We start from the raw sequence: 20,417 nt of genomic DNA, 5'->3' as shown, positions 1-20,417 counted from the left end.
CCGACGCTTGACTCCAGGCGCAAAACCGAACGAGATCTCGAACGAGACCGCTGGCGGAGAAAGCAAGATGGCGTCACGTCATGGTTACAACTATAATTACGCCTCCAACCCTAGCGGCTATGGTAGCGGTGGCGAGGCTGGACCGCCACGGGAGGCTGGTGCCCGGCGCAAGAAATTAGCTGCCTTTGCTGGGAGTGTATATCGCGCTGGTGCTGCTGCTGCGTCGGAGATCAAGGAGCAGTACAACAACACCCGGATACGAAATGTGGAGTCTATGGATGCGAGCCAGTACTCTATTCCTGGGTCGTTTCCCGATGTCAAGATCATTCACAAGGGGGAGGAGCAGATGGTGCTTTTTCCTACTTATGCAAAGATGCATGTGAAGGGAGCTGGAAGACACCCGCCTGGTCATGTGGTGGTTCAGACACAACCGCAACAGCAGCAGACTAGGGATGGGCAGTCTCAGGGGCAAAATCAGGAACGGTTTTGGAAGGATGAGTGGGATAAGAATGCCGACGATAACGCGGTCGTGGACGTTGACATCAGGGGTTGGATATATATGCCCAACACGGGACCGATGACCAGAAGAAATCGCATGGTGATTGGTCTTGCCAGGAGGCTCAGTGGCATTCCACCACCGACGACATCGCAGGGAGGTTCGTCAGCCGAGGACCATGAACAGATGAAAGAAGAGAAGAGAATCGCAGAAGAGGCAAAGAGGATTGAGAAGCAGGGCAGAGAGGAAGAGGAGGTTGCGACAAGAGGGGGCTACAGCGAAGGTCCAGACCGAAGTGACTCGGCCCAGGGGCCACGAACTGCAGCCCGTAGGACAGCCTCGAACTCCCCGCCACCATCACCACCATTGCCGGCAAGGACAAATACGGGGGGGCCAGCCGACCTGACAGAGGCTGAGCTGGCAGTGGCCAATGCGAACCTCATGGCGCGAATAGGACCGTTCATGACGACGCCTCTTGTCCAGCATCCAATCACACTCTTCTTCTACAATGATACTCGATCGAGATCTCGTACGATACAGACAGATGACTCTGGGCATTTCATTGTCCGTGTGTTTCTGGACTTTGTGCCCACCCATGTTAGGGTACTGGCGAGTGAAAACATCTCGGCGACAAATCCCATCGAGATTATCGATTCTACCGGTGTAAGCTTGATCAGCGATGTGGACGACACAATCAAACGCTCCAATATTGGCATGGGAGCTCGCGAGATCTTCCGTAACACTTTCATTCGAGAATTGGCGGATTTGACTGTTCCTGGAGTCACCGAGTGGTATCATACTATGCACGATCTTGGGGTCCAGTTGCATTACTGCTCCAACAGTCCATGGCAATTGTTTCCGGTACTTGCGACCTTCTTCCACATGGCTGGGCTGCCACAGGGCTCTATACACCTGAAGCACTACAGCGGGATGTTGCAAGGAATTTTTGAACCAGTGGCGGAGAGGAAAAAGGGGACACTCGAGGCTATCTTGCGAGACTTTCCTGAAAGGAGGTTCATCCTAGTAGGCGACAGCGGTGAGGCTGATCTCGAGGTCTATACCGACCTTGCAGTCCAGAATCCTGGGCGCGTGCTGGGTATCTTCATTCGCGATGTCACTACCCCTGACGAGCTTGGCTTTTTTGACTCTGGGTTCAAGCTTGACAGTGACCAGCGGAGTACACTAAGGGCTACTCGAGCGAGGATTGAACAGCAAAGTGAGCCCAGAAATGAGGAAGCACGGCCGCAATTGCCTCCCCGAACGTCAGCCTCATCTGCGGGATCTAGAGGGCCTGTGGAAGGGACCTTGATCGACTTCTCCGATGACTCAACTCAGGTCAGCCCTAGCCAAAGCCGCAGAGAAAGTAACCAGGAGAGGCCGAGAACGGCGGTGCCTTCATCAGAACTTCCCCTCCGTAAGGCACCACCACCTCGGCCTGCCAAACCTGATGCTTTGAGGAGCGCCTCGGCATCAGACACAGCTGCTAGCTCGCGGGACAGCCCTGCTTCTGCACCCAACCCTCGTGTTCACGCATTATCTGTGTCGAGCGGCTCTCGACCACCAATCACCAGTACCGCTAGTTCTCCTGCTGCTAGCCGTGATAGAACGACACCACCGCCACCTCCCCCACCTAGGCGAAGTGGGACGGGATCGAGTACGCAGAGTCTGCCGCAAGCGCAACATCCAGTGAAGCGAGCCAACGCCAGTTTTGATGGAATTATTCACTCTACATCCTCTAGCCAAGGGTCACTGACGCCCCCGAATGTTCCACCAAACAACGCGGCAGCTGCTATGAACAAGAAGGTGGACATATGGCTAAGGCGGTTGGCACGAGCTCATGAGACACTGGATGGGATGGGGGTGCCGCTGTACACGTGGAGAAGAGGCGAGGATGTAATCAAGGAGGCGGAGGGTATTGTGAAGGAGGCACTGAAGGAGGCCCATAAAAGATAGGGGTGTTGTGATGAATGATGAGACCATGATTCTACATATTTTGGATAGACAACCCTAACCCCCTTGCCACACCGCCTTCCTTATTATATCTTGTTTGCCCCACTTTAAAAATAGTGAATCTTTGGTGGAGCGGCAGAAAGAGAAAATGCGCCTGGTCTTGAACAATCGTTTGAAGGGCGACAGGCAGCCCCGCCATAACCACAACTCCCGTACGTCGGCTTCGGTCCTTGACTCACCGGCCAACAGGCACCCGCGCTCAACCCGATTATGAACAGATCCTCGTCGGATAGCGCCGCGGGCATGACCCAATGAACCGCTTGCGCCTCCCAAGCCGCCTCAAGATTGCTCGACCATCTTTAAAGAGCCACCCCTCGAAACTTGCTCTACGAACGAAGAAGGTTCCGCCTGGCTTTCCTTCCTACATTGGTGTCATTACCCGACACCACATACCCAAGCTCTTGTCAGACGGCACCTCGGTTTGGTTTCCGTATCCAGGCCGGTCACCAAGAGGACACACGCTCCGAGCTGTGTTGAACATTCCTCGAGAGCTAAACCCGACAATCACGACGATAAACAAGGCCGTCGCCCCGGAAAAGAACCAGGGCAACGCCCAGACGATGACTTCCTACACCCAGGTGGTCACCACCCCCACGGCTGACACGCCGGGGGCGTGTGTGCTGCTGCATTTCGACCGGCGCCGTTATCTCTTTGGGCGCATGGCCGAGGGAACACAGAGGGCGATGGTGCAGAGGAAGGTTGCGATGGCGAAGATCCATAATATCTTTGTCACGGGCACGGTCGATTGGAGCACAACGGGAGGGTTGCCGGGCTTGATGTTGACTCTGGCCGACGTTGTGGCAGGAGCAAAGGCTGCTCGTGCCGACGAGCTTGCCGTGCGGGAAGCGAAGGGGTTGAAGTCGAAGGATAGGGATATCGACGACGACCTTCATATCTACGGAGGTAGGAACTTGGTACACTCTCTGGCTACTACCCGACGGTTTATCTTCCGCAAGGGCATTCCCCTTAGTCTGAACGAGATCCGAACCGATTCGCCGTCTCAGAGAAACGACCGTGCCATCCCCGACTTTGAGGATGATCTCGTCCGTATCTGGCACCTACCAATAACCTCGAATTCAAGCGCCACTCGTCCAGGGTCTAGAAAACGCAAACACAGCGACTTGGAGGAGGGGGAGGAAGAGGCCGAAACGGCAGTTACAGAGCAGGCTGAGCTTTCGGATGCGGAGGCTCAGCACATCAGACAGGCTGCCGTTGCGGGCATGTTTTCTTCGACGTGGAGTCTTGATACCCTGCACGAGGTGAACCTGCGCGATGCCGACCCATTGGCCAAGATCTTTTTCCGTTCCGAAGGCGGTATGATCGAGGAGTACAAGGGGCCTCGTCCTGGCAACACTGAAAAGTTGCCAGATATTAGGGTCTTGATCCGTTCGCCATGGCCGGCGGCCAAGATTGAGACGCTCCCCATTACGAAGCCGTCCAACGAGTCGCTGTGTTATATCGCCAAGTGCCACCCACGACGTGGCAAGTTCAAGCCCGAGGAAGCTAACAAGCTTGGTGTTTCAAAGTTTGACTTCAAGAAGTTGATCGATGGAGAAACTATCACGCTCGAGAATGGCACAGTGGTGACTCCTGACATGGTCATGGAGCCTACTGTCGCGGGGCGAGGCCTTGCCGTGATCGACATACCAACCGAAGACATGGTGAACAGCTTCCTCGCTCGTCCAGAGTGGTCGGATTCGGCGCTTATGAGCGGGATTGACGTGATGTATTGGATCTCGTCGGAGCAGTTCAGCGCTTACCGTGATGAGAGGCTCGTTGAGTTCATGAAGAAGTTTCCTTCGGTACAGCACGTTCTGCTCGGACAGGATGTTTGCCCAAACACATTGGCGCTGCAGGATCCAGCCGACAAGACGCTCAAGCTGAATTTCATTGACCCCGATCGGTTCCCTCTACTGAAGTTCGACAGCCGGCCGCTTGCCCCTGTGGATGCGGGCGATGTTGGCGCGGCTGGCGCCAGAATCAACTTGCATCCCAAGCCAGGGCCTTCTTCAGAGTTTTTGATTTCCCCTATCGACCCAATAGGCACCCTCAAGGCATTGGTTGGACAGCACCGCGAGGTGGTAGAGATGGCAAGAGAGGCGAGCAAGAAGATTGCCGACCCGGCCTTCCTTGTCGAAGTTGAGGAATCCCAGAAGGATATCCCCAACTGTGACACAGAGATCATCCCGCTGGGTACCGGCTCTGCCTTGCCGTCCAAGTACCGCAACGTCTCTGCCACGCTCATCCGTGTCCCCGGCCACGGCAGCTACCTGTTCGACTGCGGAGAGAACACACTTGGCCAACTCCGCCGTTTGTATGGTAACGAAGGCACAGACGAGGTCCTCAAAGACCTCCGCGCCATTTACATCAGCCACCTCCACGCCGACCACCACTTTGGCACCGCCAGCATGATGGCCCGCTGGAACAAGGTGACCGCCGGAACCGACGCTTTACTAGGTGTCATCGCCACCGGAGGGTTCCACTCCTGGATGCTCGAGTACGACGGCGTCGAGCCTCTGGGTCTGGACCGCGTAGTCGGCATCGTTCCCTACCGTGGGGGGCAGCCCAACGCCGATTTGGGCTGGAAATTTCCGCCCACCTTGAACCAGTCGGAGTGCAATGCCGTGCAGGAACGTTTCCCAAAGGTGGAGATCTGTTGGGTAGACCACTGCCAAAATGCCACCGCCATCGTCATGACCTTTGCCCCCTCTGGCCTGAAGATCGCCTACTCTGGAGACTGCCGCCCGTCTAAGAAATTCGCGGAGCTAGGAAAGGGCGCGCATTTACTGCTGCACGAGTGCACCTTTGAAGACGGGCTCAAAGGGGATGCCGTGGCGAAGAAACACTCCACCATCAGCGAGGCGCTCGCGGTGGGGAGGGATATGGGCGCGAGAAGGATCTTGCTCACGCATTTTAGCCAGCGGTACCCGAAGCTGCCTGCTCCTGAGGGGGAGGGGGAGAAGGTGGAGTTGGGGAAGGACACGGCGGTGCTGTACGCGTTTGATCATATGAGGGTGAAGTTGGGGGAGTTTAAGCAGGCGGAGGAGTTTATTCCTGCGATTAAGAAGTTGTTGGAGGAGGAGATGAAGGAGAAGGAGGGGGAGGATGGGGAAGAAGGGGAGGAGGGTGGGGAGGAGGCGGCAAAGAAGGCTGAGAAAAAGAAGGAGCAGGAGAGGAAGAAGGCGGAGAAGCAGAAGAAGAAGCTGGAGCATGCCAAGGCTGCCATGGAGCAGAAGAAGGGGAAGGGGAAGAATAGGGGGAAGGTGGCGGAGGTGGTGAAGGAGGGTGAGGGTGGTGAGAAGCCAGAAGGTACAGATAAGCCTGAGGAGAAACCCGAGGAGGTGACCAGCTCTGAGGGCGACGCAAAGTCAGAGGAAGTCAAAACCCAAGAGGGTGTTGAAAAGCTTGAAGTGAAAGAGTCAGAGGATGTCGTCATGACATAGATGATGAGCATGCCATAGACAGCCATCTTTAGAGGGACCTGCATTCAGGATATTTAGAGGCCTATATCTCGAGTACTTTGTTCTGGACATCATCAGGCAGCACATGTATCAATGCATATCAAGTTAAACAACTATTTTACCACAGCCCTCACATAATTATGCTATTCACAAGTGAAATAAATGATGCCACTATTCTCACACACAATTCCCGCTTGCTCAAAACCGACAGAAATCACCCCACTCTGTCCTGCCCCCATCACTTCCTGGACTGCTCCTGCCCCTTTCGAGCCCCCTTTTCAGCCTCGCCTTTGTGCTCTTCTCACTGTAGCATTCGTCCAAACGTTTCTGATGTTCACGGCGACACAACAAAGCCGCTTCATCGTTGTCCATGGCAACCAAGCTGTCGTATTCTTCCGGCCGGGGTCTCCCAGAGAAGATGGTGCTGGATCTTGTTCTGGCTGATGGTTTGTGATCCTGATAATCCTGATAATGGTTGAGGATTTCGTCGGCGTAATAGCTTGAGGAGGGGGGTGGGATGATGGCGGTGTGAACTTGGGGATTCAAGTTTGCAGGAGGGTGAGAATGATGGGGTGGGGGGCAGCGGCGAGGAAGGGAAAGGGGGGGTATGGGGGCTGTCCAGCTTCGGCGAGGGGGGTGATAGTCTCTAGAGTCACTCATGGATGGGGGTGTCGGGGGTGGTATGGGATTTTGGATGTGATTGCCGGGGGGAACGAGGGTGTTGAGGATTTGTTGGTAGTGGTCATCGTCGGAATCGAAGGCGCCGTCGAACCCGCCGAATGGTTCTTGTGGTGGTGGTACCGGTGGTGATGGGCTTTTAGGGTCAGTAGTTCTGTACGGGTTGTTGGTGCTGAGTTGCCTGCTGCCCTCACCCTCATATATCGCATTGCCACCAGCTCGGTGACCAGCATTGTCAGCCAACCTCACCTCCTCAACCCCCCTCACAAAATCCATGCCCACCCCCTTCCCCCCAGACCTCCCCTCCTGCAGCCTCCTCACAACCCTCAACCTCCCCGCCAGCACCTCACTATCCCTCACCATCTCCCCATCCATCCACCCCCCCAACCACCGTCCCTCCAGCCTCGGCGTCCTCCTCTTCGCCCGCGATAAGCAACTCCCCCTCAACCCAACAACCACCTCCTTCCTCCCGCCAATAACCCCCAAAACACAAGCCAAACACCCACTTCCCACCCTCTCCCACCCCGTCCCGAACCTTTCTTTCACATCTTCCATCCGTACCCCCCTTCCAAAATACCCCTCCCACCGCTCCTCATCCACCCCGTCACCCACCTCAAACCCCTCCATCAACACAACCACCCCCGCCATATCCTCAACAAACCCCCTCACATCCCTCCAATCATCCCGTTTATATTCCTCTCGACGCCGAGAAATAAACCTCAACCAAGACCTCACCCCCTCCCCGCCATCAACCACCTCCTTCCTAACCAAGCCATAAACCTCCCTGACAAGGTCATAATCGAGACCACCATGGGCTTGACACAACCCCCGTTGACGACTGCCGGTAAGCAAGAACGGAGCAACAACCCTCCTCCACCTGGACGGCGACGACACTTCCCTCGCGGTGGTGGTGTGTTTCGCCAGCACCTCGAAAGGCAAAACCCCCGAGTCAACCACCTGCTTCTGCTCCGCGAGCCATTGGGCAGGCATCTCCCTCGTGGTTACCCCCCCAGCCATCATCTCGGGCGGGAGACGGAGCAGCGAGGCGAGCATCTGGAGGGAGCTGCTCCGTATGGCGAGTAGAGGCGACGGGGTGGTGGTCATGCTCTTCTGGATACCTAATCTGTAATCAATCACTCAACGGGCTGGCGATTCGATTCGATGCCGTTGATGTCTAAGGGGACGAGGCGAGAGACGAAGATCGATTTTTCTGAATTGCTTGCTTGCTTGCTTGATGATGATGATGATTTCGATATTCCGCTCGCAGAACGATGATAAAACGCGCAACGAGATCGACCAGTACCAGCTACAAGCAACAAGACCATCACCGCGAGCCCTTTCCCAAAAGGACTATGACAATACCCCCTGGCTCAATCAACAAAACCCCCTTATCGTCACAAAGGAACCCAGTCCATAGTCCTCTTTCTTCTGTCTTTATTCCAGACACACTGACAACAATAACACACACACACACACACACACACACACACACACACACACACACACACACACACACACACAACCGCCCCAATAAAACATTTGTCTGCTATCTATATAGCCACCCAACAAGACACCCATCCATGTTGCTGTTGCCTTGCCCATTATTCCCGCCCAACCCTTCAGGCGTGGCAGTTGTATATGATAGATATCATATCGTTGGTGAATCGCACGCTTATGGGTTGAAGCAACGTATGTAGTAAGATGCCGAATAACGCTAAAAGCTCCATGATGTTAGCAAAGACTGAATCACAAAACACCAACAGAGGTGAGAGCGGGAGCAACGCACATTTAAAACCTCCATCAGATCCTAGATACATCCATAACGACTGCCGGTGCATAGTCGAGGGTATACTTTGTGTGAAATGAACCAAAACCAATCAAGCCTTTCTGACCGTGTTGCACTGCGGGGGACGACAGCACCGGTATGAAATCACCATCTCAAGCAGAGCGAGCGGGCAAGCCTTCATCTGTCGCCAGCCACCATGATGTTGCAGGCACCCCATGAACACCCGTGAAACAAGTTCCCTCTATGAGATCCGAGCAGCACTCCAGTCCCTTCCGAGCCTCAACACACATTATACCACACATCCCAGAAAAGAAAGGCCAATAAAACCATGCCAAAATGAACCAGCCTACGACTCCCCCAAAAACCCTCCCACCCCCAACACCAGTCTTCATATCTCATTTGCAGACCAAAAGGTGTGCAATCACCACCGCACAGTAAATGCGGACCAAAAACCCATAACCGTGGATGACGATACACCGAGCCATGGCACTTGCTGATGTGTGCTGTATGTGCCCGGGTTTGACACGAGATGCTCGCCTCGGACGCTGAAATCATCACCTAGACTGCCCGTCACTTGTCACGACCTTCGTTTCTTTCATGTCGACGTCCAGCGACAAATTGCTTAAAGCTTCTCCGGCGCAGCGTGGGTGGCTGCCTACGTTCTGCTCATCATGGCGCAATGGCCGACAGTTCGTTGAGTCTCTGCTTTTCGGCGCGAATGCGAGCAGCCTCGGTTCCGTCGTCGGGGTAAGCGTGTTCTTGGAACCAGGGATGGCTCAGAGCCTCCTTGGCCGTTATCCGTTTGGCAGGGTCATAGACAAAGATCTTTTGTAAAAGGGCCAAGAACTCTTTCAGGAACTTGTTGTTCGGTGGAATGATCTCCTGCAACAGGGTTAGCAGACTCGTCATAGATGGGTCCACGCAACAAAACACAAACCGGAAGTGTCTTCATTGCTCTGACAAATCTCTTCGACTGTCTTGTGGTATCTGCTGTCGGGTAATCAAGCTTGTTCCGCTTGAAGTACCTATTGTGCTGTCAGTTGTGCTGCTCCAGCGAAGAGCGTCTTCTGAGAATCTTACCTGGATGCTGGGTTGGTGCCATTGCGTGGCTGGCGGTTAACAGACTGGACAAGGTGAGTGTCAATATTGGCGTCCACCACCGCCTGCATCATGGCCAGATGCTCGAGGTTATCGTGTGTCTGGAAAAGGGCATCTCCGGTGAAGAACTCGACGAGAATGCATCCAATGCTCCAAATGTCGCAGGGGAAAGACCAGCCAAGACCAAGAATGATTTCGGGTGCACGGTAATGCCGAGTTGACACAACGGACGAGTGATATTCGTCCTGAAATGTTGCAGACCCAAAGTCAATCAACCGGATCTCGGTGTCCAACAATACTCTTCTTTGTGTGGCCTGGCGGGCAACATTGCTGCTCGAGGATGGAATCTTGCGGTTGTACGTGAACGTCTGGTACTCGTTATGACAAAGCAAGATATTCTCGGGCTTCAAATCCGTGTGGATCAAGTTGAGATCATGCAAGACTGCGAAAAGGAAGAGTCAGCAACACAAATCCCGTGGTGTTTGGCCAGAAAACGGTACGCACAGGCTACGCTGGTAAACAGCTGGCGGGCGAAGCTCTGAATCTGGCTGTTGGGAAAGGGGACGAAATTATTGCTCTTAAGAAAGTCGAACACGCTCTGACCCAACAGGTCCATAACGATGCAGATGTGGCCGCGGTAGTCGAAGCAGTCTCGGAGGTGAATGCACCTGTTGCGATTCTCCGGGTCGTTGGCCTTGAGCGTTTCCAGGACTCGGAGCTCAATCTTGCTGGCTTCGCGGTACTTTTGCACCGAGCGAATGATCTTGATGGCGACCAACTTCCCTGGACGCTGCCTGTCCTTGGCTTGGACGACTTTGCCGAACGTGCCTTGTCCAAGCAGCTTGACCATTTGATCTGTTTCAGACTCGCGTCAACAGGATGCCCGAGGCGTTCATCATAATCGAGCAACAACTTACATCGCTCAGTCAAGGGATTGTCCGGCACAACAATGTAGTGACCTTCGTCATCGTCGACCCGCGAGGTCTGCATGTGCGGAGGCTAGCATTGGTGGTTAGTGTAGCTATTCACAATGGCACCGTGATGGAAATGGCTCACATCAGTGATGATCTGGACCGGGACATCTCGGGACTTCTTGATGGGCTGCCGAGGAGGAATGTAGCTGGCAAAAGCATCTGTGACCAGAGCCTCGCGACGCTTCGCCTCGCTGTTCGTCTGCGCCCGGGTTCTTTTCCGCTTCTGGCCCTGGCTCGCCTGCTGCAACTCGTGGTCATACTGACCGTTTGATGAAAGTGAGCCAAGTGAGGTAGCGGCCGTGGTATGATTGGCAGAGTTGGTACGGCCACTTGACGTTGTCGATTTGCTTGGCGACCCATACTGGCGAGGAGTGTGGGTGTGTGATGCGATATGGTGAACAGGGTCGTAAGGCGCCGCATCAGTCTCTTTTCTCCTCCTCTTGGCCGGAGGGGCGACCGAAGCATCGGTCGGGCCGCTGGCATAGGAATGTCCGTTGGTCAGGTTCTTGGACGTTGCCGGCTCCTCGGGCTCGGGGGAGTCATCAATGACGATGATTTCGGTCGGCAGGCCATTTTTGTAGAAATCATTCCAATCGACATCTCTCTGTCTCTTTTTTGACGATGACGGCGGCGGGTTGGTCACCACTTGGGTTCGGCTTGACTGCGAGGTTGCCGGCATGGTTGAGTAGAGCGATTCCGAGCGATGGGAGGCCAAGTCGGCCGAGTCGTGTGGGTGGTGTCTCGATGGCTCCAAAGGCATCAGACTCGCTCCATTTGACGCGGCGTGTGTCGCCGGGTGAGTGTTGTAGCCGGAGGTAGAGGGATAAACGAGACGGGAGGCAGGAGGAAGCACCGGGTTCGTAGAGCGATAGGCAGAGGTATTTGGTTGTGGGAACGATTTATGCTGCTGGTGGTGGTGTGGGTAGTGAAAGTGACTGTGACTGTAAGGAGGGAGCGTCGCAGTTGCAGTAGTCGGAGTCGACATTGTCCTGCTTCGCTACTCTCTGCAAAGAGGGTGGCAGGGTTGGGAAAATGGGAAGAGTGTGGGAGAGGACGAGGGCAGGAAGGTCCCGTATCGTGTCTGACCCGGGGAAGGTGGAGGCAGTCGGTGGTTAAGGTTTGACACCAAGTGAAAGGGTTGCGTCCCGAGCTGGGTGAATACCGGCGAGTGGTATTCCTAGCTGACGTCGGGGTTTTTGGCGAAGCCCTCGCGCGCTGGCTGGCCGTTGGGAGCCCCGTCACGGAGGTATCAGCATTCGACCGATTGACGACACGATAGAAATCAAGGCGGTTGGAGTGTCGAGTCTCGAGTCTCTCTCGTCGAAGGTGCTCAATGATGCTGGTGAGGAAGGAATGGAGAAGGTGGAAGCCGGAATTTGGACTGAAAGCAGGTTGGCGCGAAGATGGAGCGAGGGAAGGAAGCCCAAGCCCCGTTTGTCGCTGGTGTCTGCGCTGCGCTGCTTGGGTGTGTGCTGGGTGTGGTGGATGGTGCTGGGTGTGGTGAATGGTGCTGGGTGTACGCTCGGCTGAGGGAACTCTCTCGCCCACTGGTGCTTGAGTGGTTGAGTGTCTTTGATAGGGTGTGGAAAAGGGGGACGTATATTTTTCGCCGCGGCCAAAGGACGGTTGATTGCCCTAGAATGTTTCGCTCAAGTGTTGGCGTCTTCGGCGAAGGGGAACGGGCGACTGGTGACTTTGGCGACCCTGTTTAGGTTTTCACCCGTTGGCTCCAGCAGACTCTCGGTCAAACCACACCTTGTCGATGTCAACACCGAACCAGCACCAGGAGCACAGGGCTGGAACCACCTTCACTTTTGCACAAAAGAGCCAATGACGAATATACCGCAGCAGCGCCCGTCGTCAACGTCCCAAAAACAACACAGCAACTTCAGATGGAAAATGGCCAAAAGCCCACCCTGCCATTGGGTACGTTCACATCTCGGCTTTGCCAAGCCTCGAGTTTCGCCTTCCACTCTTGTTGAAACCTGACCTGACCATGCTTGGTCCCGCGGCACCAATGCCTGGCACAGTGTGGACCTCCCAAGTCTCGCACTTTCCTCTAGTGGTGTTTGCGACGCTGACATCAGACCCGATGCGCTGATTCGTGTGCCCGTCTTTGACATTAGGCGGGGCTCTTCGAGGCTTCTTAGGTAGAAACACAGTGTGGTAGGACAGTGCGGATCCCTTCCACTTTTCAACATCATGAGATATGCCCATTGAAGCATCTCGAACCCTCCTCAGTTATGTGTCTGTAACCTTTTTATGTCTTGTAGCTGGCTGTCATCATCTCGTCGTGGAAATGACTGTGAAAGAGCTATCAGTTATCCACCCATCCATCCATCTGTGCGTACGGTGGTTTTCGCTAGGATAATGGACAACCACATGTACGCCGCTCCGGAAGCACCTGGCATGGAGTGTTGCATGCGCCAGCGCGGGTTCAGTCCCTCCTTCATTGATATTAATTAGCACCAGTCCCTCCCTCCCCTCTTGCTTTTCCAGTTGCTGTTCATTCTTTCTGTGTGTTTCCGTGGTTCTTTTAGGTCCGGCCAGGGCAGTGCCTGGGGGCTGGCTGGCTGACTGACTGGCTGTTCCGGAATAAGAAGACAACAAGAGAAAACGAGCTGGACCTTTACATCATCCTCCCAGGATCAACGGATGGGTATCGGCCGTGGTCTGGGGGCGTGGTCTGTGCCTTTTGCAATCGGCCTACTTCGTTCATGTTGAAGCATTTCTTACGTTCAAGGCAGCTGCATATATATCGAAGGATTGGTTGGTGTTGATGAGACTCTGGGTCTCTGATCTTTCTCCACTCTGTTCCACAGTCGTGGACCTGATTTCCGAGTCATCAACCACGCGGCAGGGTGACAGACTTCCATTTCCCACCTGGTGTGGTGTTGATTCACCTCAGCTCCCAAGAGGCAGCCCCCAGAGCGGGATCGAACATGGACAATAACAACCTTCTTTATGGAGACGCGCCTGCTTAGGGGCACCTTCGGCGATTTATTACAGCCTTCCACAGTGCCAGCAACCCTGTCCTACGGCAGCCAGCCCCGCCAATAATGAAAGAGAAATGTATAAGACGGGGGTATCGTCAGGTCTTCCTTGGGTGGCTTTCTGATTTTCCATTTGAATTTACACAAGTCTCTGTATGGAAGAAGCTAGCCCTGACTGTCGTCTTGCAAGCTGTTCTCTCTGGCTATCGCGTAACTCAGCGCAGCATTCCATCCCAAGCCGAAGGGTATGGTTGCGCCTTGCAGCTTCGCGAGCGGCACGGGAGCGTGCTCTTTGCCTGGCGGTTGTGGAAAACGGAAGCCTCGGTGCGCGCTTGATGGCGGAGGAGGAGCCCTGCAGTGCTACCGAGTCCGTCTCGCACCAAACCTGACCGCCCAGCTTCCTCCTTTTTTCTCAGCAATGAATAAGTGTATGCTGTGCCTTTCTCACACTGGAAACCAGCATCCAAGAAGGGGGAAAAGGGCCAAGTGGTGATCAACAGTTTGGCTCCCACATTAACAAGAAACTTATAAAGGTGGGACGGGCCAAAAAGATCACATCACCCCCTCCATCGTCCCCCTCCATGCACATGTAGAACCCCGGGATCTCTCCTCATCGGTATTTAGCGCGATCCTATATGTGTGCACACACTGCAACGAGCAGGCGGGTTTTGTCGGGGAAACGCAATCAAACCACCCCCAACCACAACCAACTTCTTTTCCTTCCAATGGGCAATGGTGGTTCTTCGTGCAACTTTTGCTAATACAGGACGGTAAGCACACACGCCAGGCCCAGATGGATCTACGCTGTGACCCGATGTCCGGCTGTCAGCGAAGGCAACCAGCCGGTTCTTGGCTTTTCTTGTCGTGATATTCATGACGAGACTGTGAGAACAACCGAATTAGCTTACAGATTTCAAAATTCCCCGTTACTCTCTCTTTTACCCTTCAAGCCTTGTCTAGGCCCGGTTCTTTTCGCAACTCCAAGGATCGCCTTGGACAATATCAAGGGTCCACGAGATCCCGCTACACTTTGTGATGGGATGGTGTGGTGTGTGTGGGGGGGTGGTCGCTGGCTGGTTGCCGTGGCTGCCCCGCAGTGGCCAAAGTCCAAAGAAGATGACCCCTCTCTTTCGTCAGTGGACCAACAACTGGCAAGCAAGCACCACCAGGACGTCCCCGCGCCTGTTGCAATCCTCTCTTCTTCTTCACTTTTTGGGGTTGTGGCTGCTGCATTGCAGGATGACTTCATCCTTATCTGCAGAAGGAGAGCCTTGTTGGAGAAAAAAAGGAAACGAATCCAGACGGGCAGGTGGCAACGGTCTTTTACCGCTGTAGGGTTAGTGGGGGTGTGACCACCCATCCATCATGAAAGACCGTCCTCCGCTCGGACTAAAACAATAACATCAACAAAATCTGCTCAAAGCAAGTGGTGGGGTAAAGGTTGGCTACCTAGGTGAGGGACATCTTACTACGGTGTAATACTTTGCCTTCATATCATTCACAAACACGGGGTGATGATGGATAAATCAAGGGCTCATAAACTACCCTAACCCAACTTATGCTTGGTATCCAACCCAGTACACCATCACCACAGCCCCCAAATCAACCATGGCACAGCAAAGTTTGCATAAAACCTTCATCAAATCCATATTTCGTAACGAAATGATTGACATGCTCACTTTCCTCTCAATTTGCTTTCAAGACATCAGTCTGTGGTCTCATCTCACAAACCCTCCAAATCTAATGGTCTGACAAGCAGATCAAGTGAAAATGGGCACCGATCCCTCCTCATCCGAAACAGTCCAGTGATGTTTATCTTTGATCCCCAAGACTTGCCTGCGAAAAAAAGGAGCATTCACACTCCTTCACATGATCAATAACAGGCAAGCGTAGATATGAGCTAAGATATGTGGGGTTAGGCTGCCTGCCTGGAGAGCCTCTCTCACAACGCCTCATTCTCAGCGTGAAAATTCAACTTGTATTTTCCCGCCTGTTTCGTCTATTCTCACAAATATCTGTTCTTGAAGGCGTGTTGAAGATAGTTCAAGGCCTATGGATGTGTTTTTTGAAGGTCTGGGGCTTTGAAATTTACACAAGTGTGGTTTCACTCACCATCTGCCGTGCAACAGTTCACGCACCACAACAGTAACAACAACAACAACTGTTTCACAGGCTCCACATACTGGGTTCAAGTCACCGTGACGAAAGTGGGACTTGCATCAGATTACACCCCTTGTTTTGTGAACGGATCTCATGTTGTTCACTGAGACGGGAGTCTTGGGTAGGGTATCTTCAGTTGGTGAGTGTCTTTACGCAAGACAATGTTTGAGATGCTCATGTCCCAGTGGACTCGGGGAATCCGAAGTGTTGGACCTGGTTGGATAAAGTTTGAGTGTTGGTTGGAGAAGGACTTGCTGGAAAACCGAACCCTCTGCCCGGATTCTGGATCTTGGAGAAGGGGAATTAGACTACAAGCTAACACCGACAACTGGCAACGCTCTCACGCCCAGGCAAACCTTCTTTTTTAAACCCTTCACCCTTAAGGCCTCCAAAACACCATGCATCTTGAACCATTCGTTTATTTCCTTATATCTCCTCAAATACCCCTATTGAACTCCACCAACCCCCCCTCCCCACCCCGTCCATGAAACCTCTCCTCCAAACTATCCGCCCTAACCTTCTGCCTCTGCGGGAACGCCGCCAGCGCCAACGGCAAAACCGCATACGACGTCACCAAGATCAACCCCAAATTCAACGGCGTCGTCCACCTAGGGTTCTTCCTCAGCCACTCCGTCCTCTGGAACCTCACCAGCGCCAGCGCTGGGATGACCATGATCGGGGACGAATTCAGCACCCTGCTCACCGCCGTCTCCCCCACCGCCAATGTCGCCGCCTTTTGGCTCTTGCCCAGACTCTCCACCTCGGAGGGGGACTTGCCCTGGGCAGCAAACGCCTCCCTGGCCTTTTGAGACAGGACAGGGAAGACGTCGATGCCGGTGCGGATCTCCTCCCCACGCATGAGGAAGACGTTGAGGGCACCGGCCGAGGCCACGGCGGCGAAGGGGACGAGGCGGCCGAGGATGAGGCGGGTGGAAGGGGTGATGGATTTCAGACGGGGGACGAGGGAGTTGAGGCCTACGGCTACGGAGCAGGAGGCGCCGACGGCGAGGAAGTAGGATTGGGCGATTTTGGACCAGGATAAGGGGGAGGATTTGTTGGAGTTGGAGTAGTTGATTGCTACGTTGAGGGACTGGTTGGCTACTTGCCAGGCGATGGTGCCGCGGTTCTGTATGGAGGTGAGTATGTGACCGGAAAGGGGGGGAGGTACAGGGCTTACACCAAGGCCAGGGGTCAACATGCCCGCTGTCACCACCAAGTTGGAGAGGACAAAGCATGACATGCGGAAGGGGAGGAAGACCGCCTCGCCTGTGTCTGGGTGCAGAGTCGAGTCGACAATCTTCTTGGCCTTCCAGAGGTCGGGGGTCATGTGTGGAATTTGCCCATTCTTGTAGGCGATGAGGAGGTTTTTGGCATCTGTAAGACCGGCACTGCCTACGAGGAGGGTCCTATTGACGGTCGCAGGTTAGTATATGCTGACACGACATAAAAAGCAAGGCAGGTTGGTGATGTGGGATGGGCCGGCGGGTACAAGTCCCCTACTCACTCACACCTCACTCATCGACCTGGTAGGCTATGGTTATAAGACAGGTTGTCAGTTTGCTCTCACCTCGGATCTGTAATGCTCGCAGTATGCCTCACACGGCCCCAGTAGGTGCTAAGATCATACTGAGAGTCGGGAAGTGGCCGGACGCCTGGCAGAGACGAAGACATTGTGTGTATGTGTGACTCTTTTCGTAACCGTGAGAAGACAAGGGGTATCAACACCGCGTTTAAGCCGTAGCGGAGGTGATATCAACAACCACTTCAAAGAATAGCCAAACCCCTCAACGTAGAGATAATATCCAGCCCTATAGGAAAGAGGACTTTCAAGTAAAAACAAGGCGCAAAGTGAAGGGAAGCGGTGTGATACCCTCTTCTTCTCAACAGCCAAACACTTTCAACGAAGCCCAATTCCAGTCACTCTCGCTCTGGGCTCTTCCACAAAAAAAGATAAGGTGGAAACAGTCGGTCCCTGAAAAACAGCCTCCGACGTCGGTGGAGACAACCCCGACGATAGCGGTTAGCAGTGGGCTGGGGGGGGGGCCAGACTCAGATTGCGGGGTCTGGATCGCCCGCCCGCGGCTTAACGACAAGCCAGGGATGCGCGGTTTCACTCGGAACTTGCCCTCGCCCAGCTTCATCATTGATCAGACTTGCAACCTTGGTTTCCAAAAGCCATTGAATCATAGTTTTCTGTTGCCATTTGGTTGGCCCAGCATTCTGTTTTTTAGTCAGAGCTTAAGCAGGAAGGGTTGTTAAGGCCGGCTATACTGGAGAAAGAAAAAAAAAAGAATTGAGAAAAAGCATTGGCGACGGAAACAAACACAAACATACATCCCATCATGGTCTAGAGTAGTCCAGTTACTCTTGCCCTATACACTACCTTTTTGGCCCGCCGACCATCGATATAACCTCAACGGGGTTATATCACCCTACCACACACACACACACAATGACGCTCAGCACAATACCCCAGCGCATCCTCCAGCGCCTGCCCTTCTCGAGCTCGACGACGCCGCTGCAGGCACTGACGTACCTCCTCGGGATATCCCTCTTCAGCATCTCGTTCCTCGTCTTCCTCAACAGCAGCTTGTCCTTTGTGATTACCGATTTGATAGGCGTGAAGGAAGGAGTGGGGGATATCGTAGGGACGTTGGGGTTTGTCGATGAGCTCGTCGCGCTGGTGGCTTGCCCGATTTGGGGGTTGGTGTCGGATAGAGCTGGTGTGAGATATGTAGCTGTTGCTGGGTATGCTGTCATTGGTCTTGCGCTGTTCCTGTTTGTGCAGGCGCGCAATGTGTATCCTCAGTTGTTGTTGGCGAGGATATTCTTTGCTGTCGGGGCGACGGCTGCGTAAGTGGTGTTCCTTGGGAGGCTTGGTTCTAGGTAGGAAATATGGTGTGCTGACGTGTGAGCTATACAGGGCTACCATGGTTACTGCTATTCTTCCCTCCTTGACCGATGAGACTGGTCCCGTGGCTGAGAATGTGCGCAAACCCTCCACAAGAGGGAGAGCGAGAACAAGCGTTGCGTTGTCTGTCGATTCGGAAGTGACTATCACTCCTGAGACGTTTCGCAATACCAGCTCCAACTATGCCTCCTCGACAGAAGACACCGCGGTGGAAGGAGACGAGGGAAAGAAACAAGGAAAGCCATCAGCGCTCGCCGGCTTCGTTGGGCTGTTCACCGGCTGCGGTGCCCTGGTAGCCCTCAGTTTGTTCCTCCCACTCCCCGCTCGGTTTGGCAAAATCGAGGGCGTCACCACCGGCCTGGCCGTCCAATATAGCTACTATACCGTTGGCGTGGTCTCCTTTCTGGTCGCCATCTTTGTCTTCTTTGGTCTGCGCAAGATCAAAGGTGAAGAAGGCAAGGGCTGGCGAATGTTGTTTGGTCTCCGGGGCTCAACCCCCCAAGGCGCTGCCTCAGCCCACCCCCGAAGCGTATGAACTCTCCCCCCCCCTTTTCTCCCTGTTCTTATGCCCATCGCTAACCCAACCCCAGAAAGCAATCCCCTACCACCACCTCCTCAGAGACTCCATCCTCCTCGCCCTCGGCGACAGCGACATATGCCTAGGCTACCTAGGCGGCTTCGTCGCCCGCGCCTCCACCGTCGCCATATCCCTCTTCATCCCCCTCTACATCAACGCCTTCTTCATGCGCCACGGCTACTGCCAGGGCTCCCCCAACGATCCCTCCCCGGAACTGAAAAAAGAGTGCCGCCAGGCGTACATCCTCTCTGCCATCCTAACCGGAGTCGCCCAGCTGATGGGTTTGATTTGCGCCCCTCTCTTTGGGTATCTCAGTCATAAACCCCACCATAGGGTCAACTGGCCTATTGTCATTGCTACCTTGTTCGGTATAATAGGGTACATGATCTTCCCGTCTCTTGCGAGCCCGGAGTTTAAAGATGTCGACTCCCGCGGTGGGAAACCGGTTGTTTTTCTGCTTGTGGCCCTGATGGGAATAAGCCAGATTGGCGCGATTGTTTGTTCGCTTGGCTCGTTGGGGAAGGGGGTGTTGAAGACGGATATTGTTAATGTTTTGGCTGTGCCGGGGAGTGATGGGGGGGAGACGCTTATCGAAAGTGCCGATTGGGAGGGGGACACGGCGCCGCTTTTGGAAAATGAGGATGTCGTGCCGGAGGATACGGTGTCGAGGGTTAGGCTGAAGGGGGTCGGTGGCGGGGGTGTATAGCTGGTGCGGGGGGTTGGCGATATTGCTGTTGACGAAGCTGGGGGGGTGGTTGTTTGATGCTTGGTGGGAGGGGGCGCCGTTTTATCTGATGGGGGGGTTTAATGCTTTGTTGTTGGTGGCGGCGGTGGGGGTTGATGTTGGGAGGGGGTGGAAGAGGAGGAGGAGTAGAAGGGTCATGTTGGATTAGCCGCTGTTTGTCAAGATAGATGGAGAGGAGGTTGCAAAGAGGTGGTGGGTGGGTTGGGGTGTGTATCGGTTGTTTTAACCAAGTTGGTTGGGCTGTGACGATTTGCTGGTTACAAGAGGAAAGCATGGTTTAGGAGTTGGGGTCTTGAGGGTTGAAACTTGGGCATTGAATATAGGTTCATGGGACTGTTATCTCAGCTCTTGATGATGACAAGACTTCCGTACCCAAACATATTGTGAGATTGTGAGCAATGACCCGAGGATAGTTTGGTAAGCTGTAATGAACTACCACCCCCGTCTCACTTCACAATTGGTTGTAACTGCGTTACAGGTATTGGAATATGCAGCTCAAGCCGTTCGTTCTGTCTGTATTGGGACCAG

The 20,417-nt window shown here is 54.1% G+C and overlaps 6 protein-coding genes across 6 annotated transcripts; 3 read left to right on the top strand and 3 right to left on the bottom strand.

The window, feature by feature from the left end:
• Positions 1-67: 67 nt before the first annotated feature.
• Positions 68-2,449, top strand: QC764_702740 (uncharacterized protein; the record flags this gene model as incomplete). Its single annotated transcript, XM_062949934.1, has 1 exon — positions 68-2,449. The coding sequence occupies one exon, from the start codon at positions 68-70 to the stop codon at positions 2,447-2,449; it is 2,382 nt and encodes a 793-aa protein (XP_062796019.1).
• Positions 2,450-2,757: 308 nt separating this feature from the next.
• QC764_702750 (uncharacterized protein) lies at positions 2,758-5,949 on the top strand (the record flags this gene model as incomplete). The annotated part of the gene is made up of 1 exon (XM_062949935.1): positions 2,758-5,949. The coding sequence occupies one exon, from the start codon at positions 2,758-2,760 to the stop codon at positions 5,947-5,949; it is 3,192 nt and encodes a 1,063-aa protein (XP_062796018.1).
• A 216-nt stretch (positions 5,950-6,165) lies between these two features.
• Positions 6,166-7,749, bottom strand: QC764_702755 (uncharacterized protein; the record flags this gene model as incomplete). The annotated part of the gene is made up of 1 exon (XM_062949936.1): positions 6,166-7,749. One exon carries the CDS (start codon positions 7,747-7,749, stop codon positions 6,166-6,168), a length of 1,584 nt encoding a protein of 527 aa, XP_062796017.1.
• Positions 7,750-8,030: 281 nt separating this feature from the next.
• On the bottom strand, positions 8,031-14,061 carry LKH1 (serine threonine protein kinase CMGC group). The gene is given in 7 exon segments (XM_062949937.1): positions 8,031-8,152; positions 8,164-9,313; positions 9,369-9,456; positions 9,512-9,971; positions 10,034-10,384; positions 10,447-10,528; positions 10,586-14,061. The coding sequence occupies 6 exon segments, from the start codon at positions 11,486-11,488 to the stop codon at positions 9,101-9,103; spliced, it is 2,097 nt and encodes a 698-aa protein (XP_062796016.1). The 5' UTR covers positions 11,489-14,061; the 3' UTR covers positions 8,031-8,152; positions 8,164-9,100.
• A 1,416-nt stretch (positions 14,062-15,477) lies between these two features.
• fsf1 (Sideroflexin FSF1) lies at positions 15,478-17,644 on the bottom strand. The gene is made up of 3 exons (XM_062949938.1): positions 17,224-17,644; positions 16,834-17,062; positions 15,478-16,782 (listed from the first exon to the last, which is right to left on the bottom strand). The coding sequence occupies exons 1-3, from the start codon at positions 17,325-17,327 to the stop codon at positions 16,093-16,095; spliced, it is 1,023 nt and encodes a 340-aa protein (XP_062796015.1). The 5' UTR covers positions 17,328-17,644; the 3' UTR covers positions 15,478-16,092.
• A 125-nt stretch (positions 17,645-17,769) lies between these two features.
• Positions 17,770-20,037, top strand: QC764_702790 (uncharacterized protein; the record flags this gene model as incomplete). Its single annotated transcript, XM_062949939.1, has 4 exons — positions 17,770-18,509; positions 18,580-19,096; positions 19,158-19,844; positions 19,888-20,037. The coding sequence occupies exons 1-4, from the start codon at positions 18,109-18,111 to the stop codon at positions 20,035-20,037; spliced, it is 1,755 nt and encodes a 584-aa protein (XP_062796014.1). The 5' UTR covers positions 17,770-18,108.
• Positions 20,038-20,417: the final 380 nt, after the last annotated feature.

Source organism: Podospora pseudoanserina (assembly GCF_035222485.1).
Source record: "Podospora pseudoanserina strain CBS 124.78 chromosome 7 map unlocalized CBS124.78p_7.2, whole genome shotgun sequence".
NCBI classification, from domain to species: Eukaryota; Fungi; Ascomycota; class Sordariomycetes; order Sordariales; family Podosporaceae; genus Podospora; species Podospora pseudoanserina.
The sequence above is the reverse complement of the archived record's forward strand: the minus strand, read 5'-3'. Positions and strand labels throughout refer to the sequence as shown.

Excerpts from the sequence above, each read along its gene's own strand:
- LKH1 (XM_062949937.1), bottom strand. The coding sequence starts at position 11,488 with ATGTCGACTCCGACTACTGCAACTGCGACGCTCCCTCCTTACAGTCAC. Across the intron at positions 9,972-10,033 it reads GCTGTTTACCAGCGTAGCCT|TCTTGCATGATCTCAACTTG; the intron begins GTGCGTACCGTT and ends TCCTTTTCGCAG. Across the intron at positions 9,314-9,368 it reads GAGCAATGAAGACACTTCCG|GAGATCATTCCACCGAACAA; the intron begins GTTTGTGTTTTG and ends ACCCTGTTGCAG.
- fsf1 (XM_062949938.1), bottom strand. The coding sequence starts at position 17,327 with ATGTCTTCGTCTCTGCCAGGCGTCCGGCCACTTCCCGACTCTCAGTAT. Across the intron at positions 17,063-17,223 it reads GCGAGCATTACAGATCCGAG|GACCCTCCTCGTAGGCAGTG; the intron begins GTGAGAGCAAAC and ends GACCGTCAATAG. Across the intron at positions 16,783-16,833 it reads TGTTGACCCCTGGCCTTGGT|AACCGCGGCACCATCGCCTG; the intron begins GTAAGCCCTGTA and ends ACCTCCATACAG.